The sequence below is a fragment of the Silurus aristotelis genome, assembly GCF_946808225.1.
Source record: "Silurus aristotelis genome assembly, chromosome: 16".
NCBI lineage: Eukaryota > Metazoa > Chordata > Actinopteri > Siluriformes > Siluridae > Silurus > Silurus aristotelis.
In genome coordinates, this window is record NC_139589.1 from 23,506,355 (window position 1) to 23,528,534 (window position 22,180).

General features: G+C 39.4%; 3 protein-coding genes across 15 annotated transcripts in view; 2 read left to right on the top strand and 1 right to left on the bottom strand.

The window, feature by feature from the left end:
• The first annotated feature begins 1,589 nt into the window (after nt 1-1,589).
• Nucleotides 1,590-4,470, top strand: LOC310738847 (uncharacterized protein). Its single transcript, XM_083564280.1, has 2 exons — nt 1,590-1,906; nt 2,213-4,470. The coding sequence occupies exons 1-2, from the start codon at nt 1,788-1,790 to the stop codon at nt 4,305-4,307; spliced, it is 2,214 nt and encodes a 737-aa protein (XP_083420406.1). The 5' UTR covers nt 1,590-1,787; the 3' UTR covers nt 4,308-4,470.
• Nucleotides 4,471-5,454: 984 nt separating this feature from the next.
• LOC310738619 (cyclin-dependent kinases regulatory subunit 2) lies at nt 5,455-9,217 on the top strand. The gene is made up of 3 exons (XM_083563759.1): nt 5,455-5,732; nt 6,495-6,622; nt 7,015-9,217. Exons 1-3 carry the CDS (start codon nt 5,674-5,676, stop codon nt 7,059-7,061), a joined length of 234 nt encoding a protein of 77 aa, XP_083419885.1. The 5' UTR covers nt 5,455-5,673; the 3' UTR covers nt 7,062-9,217.
• Nucleotides 9,218-9,242: 25 nt separating this feature from the next.
• The window catches only part of sema4d (sema domain, immunoglobulin domain (Ig), transmembrane domain (TM) and short cytoplasmic domain, (semaphorin) 4D), a 48,106-nt gene continuing 35,168 nt past the window's right edge, over nt 9,243-22,180 (bottom strand). For 9 of the 13 annotated variants that reach the window (XM_083563673.1, XM_083563672.1, XM_083563674.1 and 6 more), the window contains 13 exons: nt 21,170-21,315; nt 19,962-20,024; nt 19,782-19,880; nt 18,982-19,075; nt 18,763-18,879; nt 18,530-18,681; nt 18,194-18,369; nt 17,878-18,034; nt 17,390-17,612; nt 17,133-17,248; nt 16,211-16,386; nt 15,984-16,030; nt 12,505-15,406 (listed from right to left, as the gene is read on the bottom strand). In XM_083563673.1, coding sequence (XP_083419799.1) covers nt 14,415-15,406; nt 15,984-16,030; nt 16,211-16,386; nt 17,133-17,248; nt 17,390-17,612; nt 17,878-18,034; nt 18,194-18,369; nt 18,530-18,681; nt 18,763-18,879; nt 18,982-19,075; nt 19,782-19,880; nt 19,962-20,024; nt 21,170-21,315 — 2,558 coding nt within the window. In that variant the 3' untranslated portion in view covers nt 12,505-14,414. Of the gene's footprint in view, nt 10,103-10,649; nt 10,742-11,310; nt 11,524-12,504; nt 15,407-15,983; nt 16,031-16,210; nt 16,387-17,132; nt 17,249-17,389; nt 17,613-17,877; nt 18,035-18,193; nt 18,370-18,529; nt 18,682-18,762; nt 18,880-18,981; nt 19,076-19,781; nt 19,881-19,961; nt 20,025-21,169; nt 21,316-22,180 lie in introns of those variants that run through there. The other 4 variants (XM_083563666.1, XM_083563667.1, XM_083563669.1 and 1 more) reach the window with 3 other exon arrangements.

Below are 22,180 nucleotides of genomic sequence, written 5' to 3' on the forward strand. Positions count from 1 at the left end.
ACCCAATCCATTTTTGGAAATCAATTAAAAAACATCTGGTTACAAAATTACCAAACACAACATATACTATATATATATATATATATATATATATATATATATATATATATATATATATATATATATATATATATATATATATATATATATATATATACAATATGTGTGTGTGTGTGTTTGTATACTATCTGTATATACATTGTGTATTATTTTGGTACCGTTGTTCATCTGATTAGAGTATTATTTGAAATAAAGAAAGCCTGCGATGGGCGTAAAATTAAACTATTGCACATTTTTTGCAAACACGATTGTATTGAAATAAAGCTGAGCGGCTCATTTCTCCTAAAAATGATGCATCCTATATTTTGACCGTGTATATAACCCAGGGAATAAACACACACACACACACACACACACACACACACACACACACACACACACACACACACACACAAACACACACACACACATATTTTGCTGTGTCCTGGTTTCTGGCTCTTCTTCTATTACACATCCACATAACTCAGACGACAGGCGTTAACAGGTGACACCATGAACCTCAAGCTCGACCCGGGCCTCCTGGTTAACAGTTTAGTGTCTAATAGCAGAGTTCTACAGATCTACCACAGATACTGTATTGTTTTTTTTCTTTTCAAGATTTTTTTAAATATTCTAGAACTACTTCTTAACTTTATCATCAAGAACTTTTAATTAGGAAAATAAATTGTTGTTATCAAGCCTTGCTATTCGCTATTATAAACCATCATCAGTAGTTCCTTTCAGTCAAAATACAGTAAATCTATTCTCCTGGTTAATTAAGGAGATTGTGTTAATTAGAGAAACACACATTAATTACTGTATAACCGTAACCCTATATTTTCTACTAATTTTTTTTAAATAAAAATTATACCAATTTTATGGTCAGGTGTCCAACACTTTTGTCCAAAGTGCACATTAGACAACCAAATAATAACAACAAAAGTTTTGAATTATTTCTAATGCATTTATGCAATTGATTTGTCTGATTATGAAGCATCCACCGGCACTGTGCTGAAAATATTCCAGAAGAGTCGTGTTGAATATTTTAGTTTCTTTGAAGTAATAAATCGAATATTTTGATTACATTAAAAATAATTGCCTTGTATTTAGTCTTTGCTTAACGCAGCAGCTTTGGGTCGTGCCCTGGAAACCCTTTGTTAAGTCCCACTGAGATTTCCCTTCTAGAATGTTTTCACACGTATTAATAAGTTATAATTCTACTAAAATAATAATAAAACATTTTATGTGTGAGTTAAACGTGTTAAAATTAATTAAAACATTTTTTAAAAAACGTGTCACCATAAAACTATACATCACCCTGAATATTTCAACTTGTTTATTGAGATTTATTATTATTATTATTATTATTATTATTATTATTATTATTATTATTATTATTATTAATAACTAAATTTTTGTAATTCAATAAAAAAAATATTTATAGATTATATATGTATAACCAGCTTCTGCACATTTTCACTGTTCAGAGTTTTTTATATTTATAAATAATAATAATTTAATGTCCCACTGATGTGTCCACAATAAAGTATGAGCGAGAAACATTTTACAGATGGCTCTGGTGGTGAGCCGAGAACATGTGGGCTATTTCGAGATAATGCTGAGCAAGACAGAGACATCTCCCAACTGGCAAAGACATAACCATTGACCTACATGAACTTGTCGGTCTCCAAAGGGCTCCTGAAGTTACAGAGGAAAGGAAAAATTTACCCCTCAAAAAAACAAGCAAAATGGATTTGATGGAGAAAAACGACCTGGATAACGAGATGACTGTGTTACAAGGAGCAGCGACGGAGGAAGAGGAAGGGGCTCAAAGTGCAAACGACGAAGAGGAGTATTTGAGTAACAGGTGATTGTGTTGATAAACAATTTTATATCAAATCTCATTATAAAATGTGCTTAGTACCAAATGAGTATCTATTTGAGTTTTTTTTTGTACTTGTTTTATTCATATATTACACTATAATAATACTGAAGGACTGCAATGTTGAAAAACTCACTTATTGACTAAATGACTGCGATATAACCATTAAACCATTTGCAGATATGAAGATTTATTTATGAATATAATTTGCATCACTTTACCTGGAAGCATTTGTTACTTCATTGTTTTTATTTGGCATTTGATTTCTGGAAATCGATTGATTTGTTTCAGCCTGAGAGCAATAGTCCAGGAGGAAATAGTGAAGCCCAAACTTCAGTGCCTGATGATGGATCCTGCATTCTCAATGGTAGCGTTACAGAGCGAGGACAGCGGGATCCTCTGGGAAACTGCGTCTAGCCGCTGCTCTACACCCTGGGCTTCGGAAATCAGTTCTCCTCCCCCAGATCTCTACAACAGCCTTGTTCCAAGAAGTCCAACTAGTCCAGGATCAGAAATGGCAGGTCAAATCATCTTCATAATGGACGAGGAACATATGATCAGGAGGAAGAAAAGGAAGCGGAATAAGGCGCTTGAGAAGCTACCAGTGATAAAGGATGAAGTGCTAAGAGAACCTGACAGGCCGGCCATGGTGGAGGTCTCAGTCCCCAACATGGTGGTCGAGAAAGAAAAAGAGGATGAAAGGACAGATTCTAAAGAAGCGAGAAATCAACGTTTGTTCCGTTTAGTCTCTGAAGGATCAGAGATTTTGAATATTGTTGTGCCCCCTAAGGTGACTACAGTGGATGAGGAGGAGACCAAAGAGCTGGTAGATAACTTGTCTTACCTTGAAGCCACACCTGTTATAAAAGCCAGTGAGATGCCTGAAGATGACGAGACATCTGAGAAGATGGACAATCTGAAAGCTACCATTCAGATAGTACCAAAGCCATTAGTTTTGCCACCTTCGATCAAGCCAGCACCAAAACAAGGTACATGTGAGGACTACTTTGAGAAATACACACTCTTGGACCACCAGACACCATCAGGAGTTCCTGTAGTAGATTGTAACCAAGTGCTTAAAACGGCCGATAAGCAAAAAGAACTCAAAGATATTGCTATTGAAGGAAAACCAGCGGCAGAAGTTTCAGAAGATTATGTACCTATTAGTGAAGTGGAGACCACCAGCGAACACGTGGATGAGGTATTTTATGGAGGTGGACGAGACCCAAATTTCCTAAATAAAACAAAAGGGGACAAAGAAGATGATCAAACAAAATCACCCTTAAAGAAAAGTGGGTGTGCCCTGTTCGGTAGCCATGAATCAATCCTTACTCCAATCTATCTTCCTGAAGGACCCCAGAAAATTATCGATCTTGTCCTGTTGGAGGAGCCAAAGGCCATGGCGTTTATGTACACAGATTTGTATGCGGACGCCTTAGGAAGCAGGATGAAACAAGACGATACGGAGAGCATGACTTCAGAAAAGTCCTTCCACAGCCAGCAGTCGGACTTTGAAGACAGAGGCTACTTGGAGAAATTTGTGCTTAAAGATGAAACCCCAGTGACTCAGTCGGATCCATTACAGGATGAGTGTCAAGAGGATGGAGTTAGGATGTGGTCACAGGTTGCATTTGGCTTAAAACATAAAGACAAGGCTGACGCAGGGACACTAGAGGACGTGAATGAAATCACTGATTTCTTTAGAAGCAGCGCTAGCTCTTCTCCATGCGAACCTATGCAGATATGTCAGAAACCAGAAGAACCAACAACAGAGACTAAGACCAGACGTGTGGTTTTTCAGGATGAAGGACCAGAAAGGGGAACTGAAGAGGACATAGATATTGCAGAAGCGTTTTTACCACTTGACATTGGCTGGGATCCACATGAGGCAAACATGAAAGCTACAGATTACAAATCAGTCATTAGTGAATACGCTGCTAAAACTTGTTTCGCCACACCAAGTAAGTCGGAAAAAACGAAGATTTCTTCCAAAGCTAAGCCTCCAAAACATGCTTTTATCCCCATCGATGTTCCTCAGACAGTGAAACCCATAACACCTCATTATAGACCCTTTCTGGAGCTGACTCCATTACTTCCAGTACAGATGCCTGAAGAAGATGGAAAGAAAGAGAACAAACCGACAGCAAGAGAAGAAAGTGATGAAGCTCGTTCATCCACAGACAAAGAGACCACAGTAGATGCCCAGGACGATGATCAAATCACCCAGCAGGAGGTAAAAGAATCTGTCCCCATGCCCAAGGAGAGCTCATTCACTAGGCAGGAAGATACCCACAGCACCGGCTTTACTACAGCAGGAAACTCCAGTCAGCTGGATGTACTGTATGATCATAAAACAGAAAATGAGACTGTTAATATTTTAGTGTAGAAGTTATAAGATCTGTATATGTTCAAGAGGACACTGCCTATGAAGAATAAAAAGTCTCTTCTTTATTAAACTTGTAAATATTTCAATAACATTTTGATTTACATGTGCTGTGCAAATCTTTTATACAAGATCTGCAAAATAAAACAGAAAATATTGTTACAAATATCTTGTATTTCAGCTTCTTTTCTTTTTCTTTTTTTTTGCTGGTGTGCAACAAATTCTAACAACCAAATGCATTAATATTAATAATATCAAAAATAGTAATTAAACAGGTGACTTTGGAAATGTGCAAACAGCATTATTATATACAATCAAATTGAATAATAATAATTATAATAATAAATCATTAGTATGATCATCATAAATAATAATAATTATTATTATCTTTATTTGACATTTTATCAAGGTAATGTGTTATCTCCTTATAAAAAATATATAATATAATTATTTTACATTTAATCAATGTCATTTCACATCTATATTTACCAAAACAAATAATAATAATAATTTTACATTTCATAAGGTAAATATAAATAAATAAAAAAGTAATACATCATATCTAACATGCACATTATCTACATCTTTACAATTATATATGCATTATTATTATTATTATTATTATTATTATTATTATTATTATTATTTACATTATATTATATTAATATTTTTTTTTACATTGAATTACTATAATGCTTCGTTTTTGCTTGTTTTTAAAAAAAAATAAAAAATGTTATGGCAAATTCTCTAAAGTAAATACTTTTCTAAACGCGCCCATAATTTGCCTGAGATTTACAGTCACATGACCGCCTACGAATCGCTCGTCGCGTGTTTTACGCAGAAATTGTGCGACGCCCTCAAAAGCACGTGTTCCAAACAATTATTTACGGCCCCTTCATAGGTAGACTCCGAAGGGAGCAAAGCGTAGTCGTTATCGCATTTAACCACGTCTCGCTTGTACTCCCATGTGGGCCTGCTTCCCTGTACCTTTTTAAATAATTGAGAACATGTGCCGTGGTTTGTAAGGTCAAATCTGTTGGTTTTGTGCACTTAGAGCGTAGTGCTCTTGGATAGAAACGGAGGCTATTTGGGATACGGTCAAAGTGGTACAGGGTTCGGGGAATAGTGCGCATGCTCAGTGGAGGTGGATGGGTCATGTGGTTGATTTGTAACCAATCAGGCGCGCCAGTCTTCTTATTTTATTTCGCGCGTTCCAGAGTGGCTCGTGCGCCCGGCCGAGAACATTTCACCAAAAAAAAAAAAGGGGGGGTGTTAATAATATAAAAATAAACAAACAAAGGAAATAAAAGTAAAGGGATCAGAAACTTCGGCTTTGTTACGGTTGTTTAGGATTTTATTTGTACGCGATATGGCTCATAAACAGATTTACTACTCCGATAAATACAACGACGACCTCTATGAGTACAGGTAACGTGAGAAATTGAGGTAACGGAAGTGGAAGAATCCGTGATTAGCATCTAAAACCCGTTATTAGCTGTTATTAGCTGTGTGTTATCAGTCACAAGGGAAATCATTTTAGCATTAAATACAATTTTTTACTAAATAACTAAGCTGTTTTTTTTTACTTCATTATTTATCAAACTTTTTCTCCACTCAGGCCGGGGGCAAGGCGATAATTTATTTCCCCCGGAAGTGATGAAAGAAATCCTGTCAGATTCAGGACTCAAGTGTTCTTCACTCAAACCAGTTTATTTCTCATAAAAAATTGTATCAAATAAATGTTTGTGGGCAGTTTATACCCCTGAATTATGGTTTTGGATCGACTTTCGAGAATCGAAATGCTTGAAAGATTGAGCTGCACAAATCTGAGTGATTTGACTAAAAATATCGTATCGCGGTACGATACAAAAGAAGTCGATACGTATCGGGATGTTACCGGTTTGGCAGGTAGTGTTTTAAGTTGGTGTTTTTCTATCAGTTGAATGTTTGATTGGTCAGATAAAGAGTGTTCGTTGTTTGAGCAAAATATTACGAGAAGTTTGAAGACAGAGATGAGTCAAATAGGGCCAAATGTGAGAATTCTTTCCATGATTGAAGTCCAGAGTGAATATTTGGACTGACACTGAAATATTTTGGCCAAAAATAGCTTTAAAAAGAGAACAAATGTTTTGAATCATTACGTTTGAATATATCTGCGCTAAAAGCTTTTTTGTTGTGTGTCTTTGTCAGGCATGTGGTTTTGCCTCGAGAGCTCGCCAAGCAAGTCCCCAAGTCCCACCTGATGTCTGAGGATGAATGGAGGAGGCTCGGCGTCCAGCAGTCTCTCGGATGGGTTCATTACATGATTCATGAACCCGGTCAGTATCACTGTTTACTTTTATCCAATCAAATCACTGTCCATACACTATATGCCCAAAAGTATGAGGACATCTGACGTTTCCATCATATGTGGTTCTTCGCCAAACTGTTCCCCAAAGTTCCCCAAAAGCATGACAGTGCCCCTGTGCACAAAGCCAGCTCCATGAAGATCTCCTCCTTTAGAGCTCTGACCCTATTGAACGTAATGAATGTGGAAAACAGGGGAAAAATGGGAACTAAATGTGGAATGAGATGTTCAACAAGAAGCACAATGGTCTAATCTTATGGTTAGGTGGCCACATACTTTTGTCCATATAGTGTATTTTGTACTTGATGAGAAATCTACACTGGTATAACTTGCAGATTCCCCCCCCTTTTCATGTTCTTCCAGAACCCCACATCCTGTTGTTTAGAAGGCCTCTTCCAAAGCAGCAATGACCCCGAGAGTTTCTCTGGAGCCTTCCTGCGGATTATTCTGGTATTCAGTGAATACTCGCCACCTTTCAGATTACGACCTCCTGTGCAGTAAGCTGGATTTTTCTCAGCATCCACGCTCAGTCAGAGAAATATGACATTGCAACATGAAATGGGGTTTAAAAATGATTCTGCCTGAAAAAACGATTAAAAGTTTTCCCTGGTGCGCCTTTAACATCCGTATCGTGGACGATGCAGTTTTGTGGTGGATAATTTTTCTTTCTTTAATTTTTCTTTTTTTTTTTTTTTTTTACCTAATGACTTGTATTTCTAACAGAGTTGTCTGAAGTGCACAGTCACCAGGTTGGGAATAATACTGTAAGGAATGCAATCACTGAAAGTCTTCATCACTGATTTGACTTGTGATGGTGAAGATGTTCTGTGATGTTGATCTGATTACGAAGCACTGTAACACGGAGAGCCTGGATGTTTAGGATTAAAACCACAATTATTTTATTTTTTTTTTTTTTGATGAATATCATTTCTGGGGAAAATATTAGGTCCCACATAAATGCTGTAAGGATGTAGGGATTAAACCGTAACGACTGAGGCTCACTTACAAAAAAAACAAAAAGGTTTGAACAAGGTTTCGCTGTCCACGTGCCTTTTCTTGTGCAAAATGTTGACTTTCAGAAATGGAAAATGACCACGTTTTATGTCTGATCAAGTAAAAAAATGACCATTGTAAAGCCAGCATGTCTTGTACAATCTAATAAATACAACGATTTTTCATATTGAATGTATTACGTTGGAAAACATTTCTTGTGGTTAAGTGTTATTCCGTGTCACAACAGAAGATGGCGCTGTTGTGACATATTTACAGTGCTGTGTCTGGGTTATGGGTGGAGGTCGCTGTTACAGCCTGACTTCAAACGGACAATTGTTTTACTTATTTATTTTTAAACCAGCTTCAATTTAGATTTATCAACAAGGCCTTGGAAAAAAATCCAGCTCATATTTTTTTCTGATCTGTTGAATCCTCCTGGTTTTGCAGAGCCTTTGGTGTCGACTGGAGCTTCAGATTTCTGTTCTTGGCAGAAAAATGTCAAACTCTGCTGTCTTCTTTCTGTTGTATATCATCCACTTTGAAGTTTATGCATATCGAGATGGTGTTCTGGTTATCTGAGAAAGCAAAAGCATTTCAGATCTTTCCTTAAGAACATGTTTTCATAAGCAGAATTCTGGGTGGTGTTTGTTTTTTTTTGTACCAGTCTGGGTACTTTTAAAGCATTTTGTGTGTGAAATTCCCAGGAGATCAACAGTTCATTGACTTTTGAAGGCCATGAGTGGTATCTCAATTCTCCCCCCCAAAAAAAAAAAAAAAAAAACCAGAATTAACAACGTTCCCTGCAGATCCAGAGTTCCCAGAAATACTTAAAATCCCTACAAATTTAATTCGTCACAAGAACCCAGAACCCAATATCTTTGGAAGTATAGGGCATATTTGTGTTGGTATCTTCTGTTCAAGCCATTTGTGGTATTGACCACCAGTGTGTGTGTGTGTTTGGATGAAAGGTAAATAATTAAACCCATTCAGTATAATATGTAAATTGGGTTTTGTTGCAAAGTAGCAAAATGTTAAAAGCCAACAGTGTAATTTATACCGTGTGTGTGTGTGTGTGTGGTTAGAATACGCAAAGTCAGCTTTATTTAAAAAAGATGTAATAGAAAATGCCCAATCTGATTTGGACAAACATAAAACACACTGATTTGGGGGAAAAAAATACAGATAAAGTGAACCATTTTTAATGTCCAGTTTATTAAAAAGACGATCATAACACATTTCTGTATGAACCCCTCTCACATATGCCGTTGTAAAGCCTGAGCTTTATCAATCCTATCTTAAATTAATTGTCCTCAAAACATTTTATTCCTATTATTCTCTTTAGAGGAAAAGAAAGAAAGGCTTTTGTCACCTGTAAATTACAGCATATTGAAACTTTTTCTTCACATATCTAAGCTTGTTAGAAGTCTGGGGTCAGAAATAATGCAGTGCCTCTGGATCCAAGTTTGTTATAGTGCCCAATAGGGGCAGGTTGGCAGTTCTGGGGCTTGGACCACAGACCTTTCAAACAGTAACCCAGAGACTCAACGATCGAGCTACCACTTTGTCTTTGAAACTTTTTTTTTTTTTTTTTTAAACACACCTATTAATCCTGACTGCAGTGTAGGGGCAGAGAGGTGTCTACTTTCATAGGCTTATATGGAGGATTTTAAGTGTATATTAAAAACTTTAAATTGATAAGATGATTAGTACCAAAAAAAAAAAAAGGTTAAAGCAGGATTGTTCTAAATGTATAATTTTACAATAATGCAAAATAAGAAAAGTGTAAATTCCGGACTCATTCCACATCTAGTCCTCATTTGCTTTTATAATAACCTCCACTCTTCTGGGAAGATGTTCCACTAGTGTTTGTGTTTGAAGGGGTTTATAGCTCTAAAGCAGGCTCCTTAAGCTTTTCCACTCAATCCCCTGAAAAGCATATCATCATGGAGCTGACTTTGTGCACTTTCCCTTGCAGACAGCAGGGGGCTCTAAAAACATCATATTGCTCCTTTAACCAAACCTTAAAGAAATTAAGAAAAATATTAAATAAATATTAAACATCACTGTAACTCTCAATCCTTAAACAAATGGATAACACACACATTCTCTCAGATGCCCTTGTGCTTTACTTGCACACAAGCGAGTATAAGGCAGCGTTTCGACCCAATCTGATCTCTGCATCGTGGTTTAAAACCATGAGATTTTCCTGTCATTTCAAATGTCTGGTTTTCTGGAAACGTCACATTCCCAAAATGCAGACTGGAGACTTTCTTTTTAATCCTCCCTGGGCACATTCTCCAGCGAGAGAAAGAAAAAAGAGTAAGAGAGAGAGAAAGAGGAGATGTGCTGGATGTGTCCTGGCTGAGTGGAGATCACACACTCGGACTCAAGACCACATGGTAACTCATCCAGAGATAATGCAGCTCCATCAGAGTACACCCTGTCCATCGCAGCTTTCCTGTTCAGGACACACACACATTGTGATTTTTTTCAGGATCTTCTATTATTCCACTTTTCCCCTCTCCCGTTTAGAAAGGATTAAGAAAGTCCTTTCCATCTGTTTATCCCACAACAACTGTTACAGTTAGACATCACCGCCTGCTTGACACGAGCTCTGCTGATGAATAATTTACTGCGTTACACTCAGCTGACAGCCGGTTAGGATGGCATGCGAACGCTGAAGCCACTGCTGACTTTTCCTTCCTTTTTTTCCTGATGATGTAAACAGAAAGATCACACCACCACAACCACAGGGACGCATGACACACACGCAGGAAAGCAGTGCACGTAGCACGAGGAGGACGTTACAATGGTTAGGATGAACAGATTGCACATTCCTTACTGCATTTAGTTACAATCAGTGAGCATTGTATTAAAAGAAAAAGCTACTAAATACATACAGCCGTTAGATTTTAATATAAATATGATATGTCTGGGTTAAAAAGTACAGTCCAGCCAGTCAGGAGTTTTATCTGGAGGTGCTGGAGCTGTGTGCACACACCTACCCAAATTTTCTTCCAGTTCTCAAACTGCTGCTCATGCTCTGCGAGGGCAGATCTCCACTGGTTCAGCTCTTCAGACACGCCGGGCGCTTCATCTGAAGAAAGTAACACCATCAAACTTAATGTGTATGGAGGTCTGGGGGAAACATTAATGCTGTTGTGCCTTTCATACTTGAAAAGACCCAAAATACATTTTATTTCTGCCGAAATCTACGAAATCTAATCTGATACACTGTATAATAGAGTATTAAAGTCTGATAAAGAGTAAAATAAGAGTATTATACTCCATTAAACTAATAAAGTATATGAATGAGTAATAGATTGTGATAAAGGAGTATTGTAACGAGTCTTATATAGTATTTTAATAAGTATTGTAATAGTCTAATAATACAATAAAGCATTGTAATGAGCATTAGTTTTGGTACGATGTAGAATAATAAAGGCAACAAGAGCAAGTCTGATATAAAATATAATTTACAGTATAATGTGAGTTACTATATTATAGTAATATATCTGTATTATCAATACTGAGGCTATAAAATAGAATATTATAAGAATGAGTGTATGGGTCTTTATAGCATAGAATGGAGTATATTTTCCCCCAAATATCCATGTGCTTTTATTTGCTGATGGTTAAAACATCTCCTCCATTAGGACCCATTACCTCTGCTGCTGAGTCGCAGATCGATTTTAGACGTGTCATTTCCCACGTGGGACACGGCGCTGCATCGGTATTGGGCATCTTTAACCAGAGGCTCCTCCCTCACCCAGCTGCTCACCAACACAGCATCAGCACCGAGGGCATGCCTGAACTCTGTGACGGGCGTCTCCAGTCTCCGCCCGTTCGAGCGCCATTCGAAGCTAACGTCAGGAGGACCTGAGGAAAAAAAAACAGCACTCACGTGCTAACAAAATCACACACAGCAAGCTTTCAGATTGAGCCATGCACCGAGGGGAAGTGAGGAACCAATCAAGTCAAAGCACACAAGCGTAAATTAGTGAACTCTAGGTATAGAATCAGAAGTCTGGACATGCCCACAAATTTGATTACAGCTGTTGTTATGACTGGACTAGGCTTAGTTACAGTGCAAAAGTTTGCATCCCTGCCTTAGTTTCTTGATTCTATTGATTATATTATCAATAAACTCTTCAAATACATAAGCATTTCAATGCTCCTATTAAGCATTCTTTATAAAAAAAAAAAAAAAAAGCAAATCATTAATCATTATTTCCAAAACATTCAAGAATTTACGACAATTTAATTTAATTTGTATGCACAGTTTAATAATTGTAGTCCTATATGGATGAAATCTCTGGTGTCAGCACTTTGTTACAGTTACATATGTTTATTTCGTTATTTGGTAACTTTCAAAAGAGAAAGAAAAGACAGGCTGTTGAGGGAAAGACTGTTTATAGCTGCTACAATGTAAATAAAAAAGTATAACCATCAGACCCGGCAGCCTTCAAACAACATGTCATTTAGCTCATTGTAAAGTTCAGTTTTCTGAGTTTGCAGGTTGTTCTTTGTTTTGTTTTTTCACATTTCCTGATTTGTGGTCGATCTCGTTATCGTTTCGACCAGTTTCTGTTGTTTGATGATCTGTGACTGTTTGCGGAGTTTGACTGCGATTTTCTGTCTGTTTATTTAATAAACATGCTCTTAATCTGCATTTGTATCATCCTCAATACGTGGCACAGATGAAATTAAATCAGTGTAATAGTTCAGCTGACATCTTGTCTGTTTTCAGAAGCTCACACCCACAATGAAAATAGTGTAATCAGCAGAAATACGGCTCCGAATTTTCTGCTTCAGATCTCCATAAGTACTCTGATAGAAGTGAAGAATGCAAACAGGACCTTCAACATTGAAGCACATTTATTACGGTGGCTAAAATGTAAAGAGGAATTATGTACAGCCAGAGTATACACATATGTACTTATATTTACACTGTACATGTAAAATATATGGGAGAAATTACAATAACAGGTCAAATATACACTGGGTTTAAAGTTCAGTCAGATTTTTGATGTGTTTTTTTTTTTTTACAGAAAGGCGAGTCTAACAGCAAACTCAGTCCAACATCAGAGATTTTCCAAGTGTGACAAAAAAAAAAGTCACCACTGCAAAACCGATTGTTCTTTAGAAACTGTCCAGGAAAAAAAATAATAAATCTGTCGATGTGCAAAATGTTCCAGAGGCAAACCGACGCACCGATACGTTCGGAACCGTGCCAGTGACCGTAACTGAAGGCAGTGAAGGAAGTGTTTGGCAACATGCATCGCTCAGCTCCACATGCATCTGCATCATGTTGATACTACGCAAGCGCTTCATCGTCTTCGTACAGTTCAACGGAGCCTTCTGATTTAATCGGAAGACCTCGAAACAGCTGTGATGGGACGATGAACAAAACAAAAAAAAATATTGACGGGAAAAAAAAGGAAGCAGTTTTGTAGAGTATCGTGAACAGGCGATGGGGGGGGTAAGAAGGGAGACAGTAAGAAAGGGATGAGAAGGAGTGGGAGAGTGAGAAAGAGATTGAGTATGAATAGAGGAAGCTAATAGAGGACAGAAGAAATTGAGGACAGGAAAAAAGACAGAGGTGAAATATAGAGAGACATGAGAAAGAGGAAAGTAAAGATAGATAAAGAAATAGAAAGTAGAAACACCACAACAGCAAGCATGAGAGATGGTGAGCAGGCCAGGCAGGCTTCAGAGGTCAGAGGAACCACTCACCCACAGCCAGGCAAAACAGGAAGAAGGCCTGGTGGGAATGAACACCCCAGGACTGCTCGCTCAGGAGCGGGGGGAGCAGACGAGCACCTCCACCCTCCAAACCTCTCCATACTGAGGAAGAGGAGGAGGACGAAGATGAGCAAGCTGTGCAGGAATGGACAGAAGAAGAGAGACAGAGGGACCCAGTAAGAAATTCTGAAAACTCTCGCGCACACAAAGAGGTGAGCCGAAAACTAATTGAGGTGGTTAGTAAAAAGAAAAAAAAAATTTTTTATAGCTAACTGAGATCCTTCAATAATCTAAAACTCAAAAAAAAGAATCCTTAGCCCCAGTCCTGAAAAAACTCCACGTCAGTCACAGTTGTTGTGTTCTCCAGGACCGTGGTTGTTAGAGAACATGTGAGTGAGTGAGAAAACCACAGGGGAACGAGAACCGATCCTGGAACCGCAACTATACAAAACCAAACGCACAGATTATAAGCTTATTTTTTTTGCTTCTCAGTGGAAAAAAAAAATACTGTTGCATCATCTCCAGTCTTCTATGAAACTCAACATTTCCATATCCATGAGGAACGATTTTCCTCACGATGTCTATGTCAGCTCATCCAAACTTCCATTCATCCAGCACTCTGCTTACTTCTTTCTTTAGGGCGCTGGCTCCTTCTTTATTGTGCTTATGAGGCACAGATTTGGCAAAATACGTTCAACGTCCCTGAGAGTAATACGCAACAACGTGACACAACGCAACAGATTGTATAAAAGAAAAAAGGGGGAGGGAAAAAAAAAAAAAAAAAAAAAATCTGTCCCAACTCACCAAAAAAAAAATAAAAAAAATTCTCCAATTTGGAAAACACAGTTAACTTACCAATTTGGTAAATCACATTTCCAATTTGGAAATTTGGGGTGGAAAAAAATGTAAATAATCACTGCTGTCAAAAATCTGATCAGAAAATTCACACCAAAAAAAAAAAAAAGCTTTTGATGTTTTGGATTAAACCTAGCCAAACTAAAAAAATCGAAAAGGGTAACATTTTGTTACGATGCATCAGCATCTGCAAACTCGATCGGTTGCGATTCACAGGTTATGTCAAAAGGTCCTTGTTTTGATGCGCCATCGCCGTCCTCTCCGCGGCTGTTCGAAGGGATTTTGCCGTTTATGCGCTCCGGTTCCGTTTCGTATCCCGTTTCTCGCAGAGCTCCGTTCTGATGCGGCGGTGCGTTCAGGTTTTGTTTTTCAGGCAATGCTTCCATCAGTCCCGATTCGCAGGACGAGTAATCGCCCTGCTGAGGCTTCTTCTTCGTGCCGAGCACGGCGGCACGGAGCCTCAGACACGGACCTGGGAGGTACTGCATGTAGCAATTATACGCCAGGCCGCAGAGGAATAGCAGGAAAAAGAGCAGGAAGAGGAAGAGCAGCGCTTTGCTGTTGTCATACTGCAGGTACTTTGCGTGAGGATCCATGATCTCGGGTCCTTGGTCTCGTGAATCGCTACTTTGAGGAGGGACGTAATGTTTGGGTTCTGATTTTGAGGCGTAGACGTTAGCCGTGGTAGCGGGGCGGGTTAGTGGGGGCTGAGGCACGCTGGACATGGTAGATGGCGTTAGTGGTGGTCCTGCTGTGTTACTGTTGCCGTCATTACCTCGCCTTGACGTGGTGGAGCTGAGGTTCGTGGTGCCTGATGTGGATGCATCAGGATCGGGGACATCGACGATCTCGACCGGGAAGTCGGACGAGATTTCGGGAGGCTCCACTCGGAGATTGTAGGATTGTAGCATTCGCGTGAAGTTTTTTCCGGCAGCTTGTTCGACGGTCCAGCACTCGTAGTGACCCTGCCTCTGTGCTGTCACGCTGTAGATAAGCAGCGTGGAGTCGGCCATCAGGAGGAAGTGAACAGACTCAGTCAGGAAGCTGCCGTTGACCTTCCAAAATACCTGAGCCAGGTTTGAGCGAACGCTACAAGGCAGCTCCGCCGAACTGCCCGGCTTTACCACCATCTGCTGGGGCTTCTCCATCGAGCGTGGCCTCGCTGTGGGAGAGAGAAGAGATGGGAGACAGGATTAGAGAGGATGCCGACACACCGCATTAGGATCGACTCAAACCATCAACACAAAAGATAAAGCCATAATAGTTTGTACGTAAATGTAACACAAACCTACATTCTTCATAAATTTGTTGTAGAATTTAGTTACTACAATGGTATGCCTTGTTAAAAAGTAACTAATAGACTAACGAGGTCAAGGTCAAGTGCATGCGTGTGAATGCGAACCGACTAATAGCGAACCGATTGTGAATTGGGAGTGCACACTAGTCAAATATATATATATAATCTGCACAAGATCTTATCCTAATCACACACTGCACGTAACCATACAGCAGCGTGTCATATTTGTGTACGATCTCTCAGCCTTTTCTCTTTAAATAAGATTTACAACACAGAAAATAAAGATACAGGAACTAGTTTGAATTGTGTCATTATGTTACATACTTTTATTTTTTTCTTGAAAAACCGGCAGACACACTCACTTCTGCTTTATCTATCTGGTTAAACAGGCACAGAAGGTATCCAAGTTATCTAGGTTATTTATATTATCTACAGCGCTTACCTAATGGACATTCCTCTGCATCTCCTCTCAGGTTCTGAATGAACTTCCTTTAAATTATGAAAGAGAAAGAAGGACAGTCAGGAAAATAGGCTGCAGAACATTTTAAACCACGTTATTATAGAAAATGTTAATAAAAAAACTACTTTTTTTAGTAATCGATCAGTGTCTGAACATTAGAGGTCCCAATATGTGCAAACTGTGACGTCATGCTCAGGTGAGTAACTAACCGGTATGGTCCGTTATCCTGCTTCTGGAAAATGTTGATACATGAAGCAGTGTGTGTTCCCCAGGCACAATACGGGTCACGGGCAAGAATGCAGTCCATGCAGGTCACGTATTTGTCACAGAATGCAGTGGGAGCCTGGACTACTCCTGAGTCTGAACCTGCATACAGGAAACTACCCTGTAGGGAACAAAGTATTGAGTTAGTTCGTGTAATTTTGGACAAGAAAGGCATTGTGTCTGAAAAAAGAAAAAAAAGAATAGTTGTTTTTTATTTGTTCTTGGTGTCCACAGCTGGAAAATTTCCTTTTCCTGAACAGCTGAGAAGACATGTAACGCTTTCTTTTTCAGGAATGTAGACACCCTAGTGATGCTCAAAATTCTTTTTCACAAATAAATCCTCCCACAGCATGAACAACAACAACACTCTCGGGACATGGACAGGTAATTTCTCCAAACATTCAGCTGAAATACTTTATGCCTCCTGTAAAATTTGCCAAAGATGTTCTTCACTGGTTGGAGATTAGGAGGTGTGGTGAAAGGCAGGCCATTCCATGATAGATATCACTCCAGATGACCGTTTGCTCGCTAAATAACGCTTACAGAGCTTAGACATGTGCTTCGGTGTGCTTCACCTGGAATAAGTCTTCAACCTTTACTGCTCCAAAACAACCCCAAAACATTAACTGTGCGTTTGAGGCAGTCTGCTATCATCATCTTACCTGTTCTCTGACTCACAAACATGCATGAGTCTCAAAACAATAAAAAAAATTGGTGTTTTCAAAACTTCAACAGGCTCTGTATATATATATCTGACTACAGATCCTTCTCAAAACGCTACCAATTACCTAATTTGAAACCAAAAAAACAACAACAAACAGCTCACTTTCAGGAAGCATTTACGTTTGTGCCAATCTCTGCGAATACCTCTTTTGAAGCGAGCTGCAGTGTTTTGATTGGCTGTTGGTTTTTCAGCAGCTGGATCTCCTCGATTATGTGCGAGCCTCCTTCATACACCACAGATTTGTGCAGAAACCCTTTATCTGATAAAACATCATAATTGACAAAAACAAGAATGTTAATAATTATTTTCCATAACAGATATGCAGGTTCTTAAAAATAAAAACACCTTTAGAACATCCTCAGAATCTTCTAGACCTTATACGGAGTTTCCGCATGCTTACCAGTGGTGGTGAAGAGAACATCGTAGACTTTGTTGTCCAGGGCAGTGACTCTTTCGACGACTATCTGGGTGTAGTTAACGGCCTTGGCGGTAAGACGCGGCCCATGGCCGATGGGCAGCACGGGGTCGGCCATTAGCGGGTGGTCCTTTACGAACTGCAGCGTTTTATCTGGGAGAAGCAGGGAGCTGGTGATGTTCTGCATGCGGTTCTGGTTGTTAATGCACTGTAGTAACATGATGAGGAGAACATGAGGAGTCAGAAAAAGGAAAGATCATTCAGTCACTTCTCAAGAGAAAAATGTGATCATAAATCAACTGGAGCAAATTTCTCAGAGCTAATGCGAAGAAGTTGATTAATGCCGATTACTTTATATTTACATCCACATCTGTGAAATGGTTATTAGTTACATTATAACAGCTATAAACATTTGTCCGCTTGCACTGGATTTTATTAAACATGCTCTAGTTATTTTCAATAGAAATACACACCGCTCCGGGTCTGGGAAAGGGTGCGATGCCGTTGTATGGTACCCACTTAGTGTGGGATTGCTCCACTGTGGCCTTCTGCATGTACTTTCCTTTAGAGAACACCTCGTCCACTGAGGTCATGTTGTACGCGCACACAGCGGAGAGGCCCATGTTCCCCCTGAGAGAGAGAGAAAAAATCAAGTTTTAGCTTTGTATGCAAATTAAAGCTCACTTCCTAATACCACATGATGACTAAGGCAATGGGTATGACTGAGGTGGTGATGTGTGTGCGTAACAGGTATTCAAAACAGGAACACACACACACACACACACTTACCACTGGGAGGTGAAGACGCCATAGATGACCGTTTCTCTCCAGTCAGGGTTTTTAACTATGAACACATCATGAATCACGTTGAAGACGAAATTGATCTCGGGCATGGAACACACCAGCTTGGCCTTCAGAAATGACGTCCATTTCTTCTGCAGAGTTCTCTGACCTCCTAAATCCCCCTGATGTTCGACACAAATAATTAACTCAAGATGAAAACTGAACACTAAACAGAATGAAGGAAAATTTAGAGATGATGGATGATCGATAACAGTCACGGTACATCACAGGGCACGGTACAAGACAGCAGGGTTTGTCCACAGTAAAGTGCATCAAGCTCACCTTGCACACACGAGCTATACGTGGAATCAGCAGCTTGCCAAAGAACTCATATTCCACCGAGACTTCGGTGAAGAAGTAGTAAATCTTATCGTCGTCTCCGTCTGGGCTGTTGCTTCCCTCTCGGATCACGTCTGCATACACGAAGCTAGGCTCTGCACACAGAAATATTTTTTACTGGTCCGTTCCTTACATGAGCCAGTTACTAATTTAGTGACGTAAGATTCAGGGCGTACCGTTGAGCCAGGAGGTGGAGTATTGCGTCCGCAGCAGGGTCTGAGGACGCGAGAATCTGGAGATGATCGGTTCGCTCCCCAGGAAGTTATACGCCGTCCCCGAGTACAGCTCACCGTCTGTAAGAGATATGCAGTGGTGTAAGTGCATGCGCTCAGGATTACACCACAAATAATTGGACGTTACAAGAAGAAGGGCGTGTAAAAGGTCCGATCACTCACCGACCATGACCGTGGTAAAACTCTGAGTAGGGTCAAAGGAGCACTTCCCTCTGCCATCATCCTGCTTTTTCATCAGCGTGAAGTCCTTTAAAGACTGGGAAGAGAAGAGATTGCATGCAAAGAACAGATTTATTGTTTAAGATGAACATTAATACACAGAAAACTCTATAGTTTGCCTCTGATGATCACATGATGCATATGATTTGTGTCTGGAATTTATCACAAGCAATCCCTGAGATACACATCAGCACAACACAACACAACAAAAACCACATCACTTATAGTACAGTACATTTCACCCTGACTGTTTCATAGCCCGCAGGACATCTCGTATCTCTCCGGAGTAATCTTAAACTGCTTCATTTTTTCCACTCTTCAGTCACATGACTGTGTTTGGAACAAATGAAACCAGATCCAGAGGGTGAACTCGAGTTTTCTAGCTGGAAAAACTCTGCAGGACACGTCCTTTTTATGATCTCCTGATACTTTATAGACTCGTGCAGCTGTTTGTTTCTGAAACTTTGTTCTTTTTTGGATTCTTTTTGTTACTTCCTTTCTGGTCAAGCTCCCTGAAGATCTAGAAAAAAAAGTTTCTAGGCTGTTGTTTACAGTGCCAAATGACTAGTTTGTTTTTGTAATGGCAAGAGCAGGTTCTCATGGCAATAAGACCTAAACCACCATCTTCACATCTGATTAATTCATGTTTAGTTTCTCAGACGGCTACTGGCATCAGGACTATCCCATGTTTAATTGTTTAAAAAGAAATCTCCATTCTGAAAGGACACCGAAATCGTACACACCAGGTAATCACAGAGCGGCTGAAACGCATGGGTTCCACACACGTACAGATGTTCTTCATCCAACACCTGAAGAACCCGGATGTAGTTTTGGCAGTCCGTCTAAAAGAAGAAAGAAAAATAAGTGCAGTGGGGGCAAACAAAAAACTTGTTTGTGAGTGTTTATGTTGTTGTAAAATGTACCTCTTCGGATTTCCCTTTTAAGGTGCACAATCTCATGTCATTAGCTGGGACCTTCCACAGCACCTTAAAACCATAAAAAAGGAGCTTTTAGTTCACTGGAGAAACATCATGCAGTTGGTGCACTCAAAACGATTTCACACAAGACAGCAGTCTCATTTGACAATGCAGTGTTTCTCCAGATTACTCTAATGCACCTGTAGCATGTGTGATTACCACAGACAAGAAAAAAATACCCTCTAGTCTAAATTCGAAGTGCCTTGAAAACATCTCTGATGATCAAACTCGATGTCACTCAAATGAGGATGGGTTGCCCTTTTGAGTCTGGTTCCTCTGAGGGTTTCTTCCTCATAACATCTAAGGGAGTTTTCCTTCTTGCCACAGTCACAGGCTGTTCATCAGGGATAAATGCACACCATTCACCTTGACTGTTGATTTCTGTAAAGCTGCTTTGAGACAATGTCTGTTGTGAAAAGCGCAATAGAAATAAACTTGAATTGACCTCTGGAAAAGCCTTGCACTATTGCTCTATTTACTATATGACTTCAGAGTTCTCGATTTGTCAGGAAGATATTAATATTATTTAAAGAATAATAAATTAATTATTTCCATAAGAGCAGCTCAGATGGACAGTAGTTGGATCCCAGATTTCTATTATTTTTCTTATACATTTTAAAATATATAATTTCACACAAGTGACACAATGACGTTTTCTTTAAGGAGACCCCCTGTAATGAAGGAGTCGACAGTGTGAGAACCTTGTTACAGTCAGAGGTAAAACTGTACCTAGGTTTTCAAGACGCAGGATAAAAGTCAAACTAGGGAGGAAGTGACTGTTTATATCTGATAAAACCGAAAAGAGAACAGGAACTACATTGTTACAGGAAAGCTTTACCGCATTGACTGTAAACATAAACGAATATTTAAAAAAAAAAAATCTATGATGTGTTTTTTCAATACGTAACTTCTTAGAACTTCATCTTCAAGCGGCTGTGGAATAAGAGGAATAAAACCTCTAAAAAAAAGTTGATTACTGACCTCTGGTATAACAGAGTTAAAGAAAAAAAGATATTTGAAAATGTGGATGAGTTCGTGTCTGTGGTAAACACTCGCATGCACAATGCTCGCACGCACAATGAACGCACACACACCAAGTACAGAATCAGCCTGAGACACTGCTGTGGCACTGTATACATTTTAGAAATGCTCACCTGGTTATTTTTGACAGATATGTTATTGATGTCGAGGTGAAAAATGGCTTCTCTCGCCCCGACATACAGCGCGCCTCGTTCCTCATTCAGCAACAGAGTGGAGTAATTAAACACACCCGGCTCGGAGAAGTCCACCAAGCTCACCTCTGGATACACACAAAAGACACAAGACACACACACACACACACACACAGAGACACATGAATCAGACAGACAACGACACAAAACACACACAGGAAACACAAGACAGGTTTAAAGTTATATATAATATTATATCATTATATTATATTAAAGCAGTGACACGTCTTCAACTGTCGCTCGTCTGCACTCGCATGAGGATTTCTGTTCAGCTCTAAACACAGCCTTTAATTTGCTCTAAAGTGAATGGAACATTATCTCACATAAAAAGACACCAAATGACACGGTGTGCTTCGCCTGACAGCGACTGCTCGCATGAACTTCATAAAGGATCTCAGGCACAGGAGGACTCTAGAACACTGCTGAGACGCAAGCTGTTCGAGGTGGCGGAATGTGTGTGTGTGTGTGTGTGTGTGTGTGTGTGTGTGTGTGTGTGTGTGTGTTTTAGGATTCTTGACTTTGTGTCAGTGCCTCTCTTACAGGAAAATACAACTGTTACAGTTATGCATTCTCTCTTTCATGTTTCTTTTCCTCATACACAACTTCCTGTGGCATAAAAAAGCTAAACATTTTTTAAAAACCACAAGAGAAAGTCACAGCATAGAGTCTAACAATCCACAGACAAACATGTAGACTTTTACACATTTACGGCATTTGGCAGACACCCTTATCCAGACGACTTACATCTATCTCAATCATACAACTGAGCAGCTATGGGGTTAGGGGCCTTGCACAGGGGCCCAGGAGTGGCAGCATAGTGTGGCTAGGATTTAAACTCATGAGATTTGGGTCCAAAGTTTAATGACTTAACCACTAAGCTACCACCTAAAATGTCTTCCAGGATCGTCATTTACCCTTTTTCGTATAAACAGT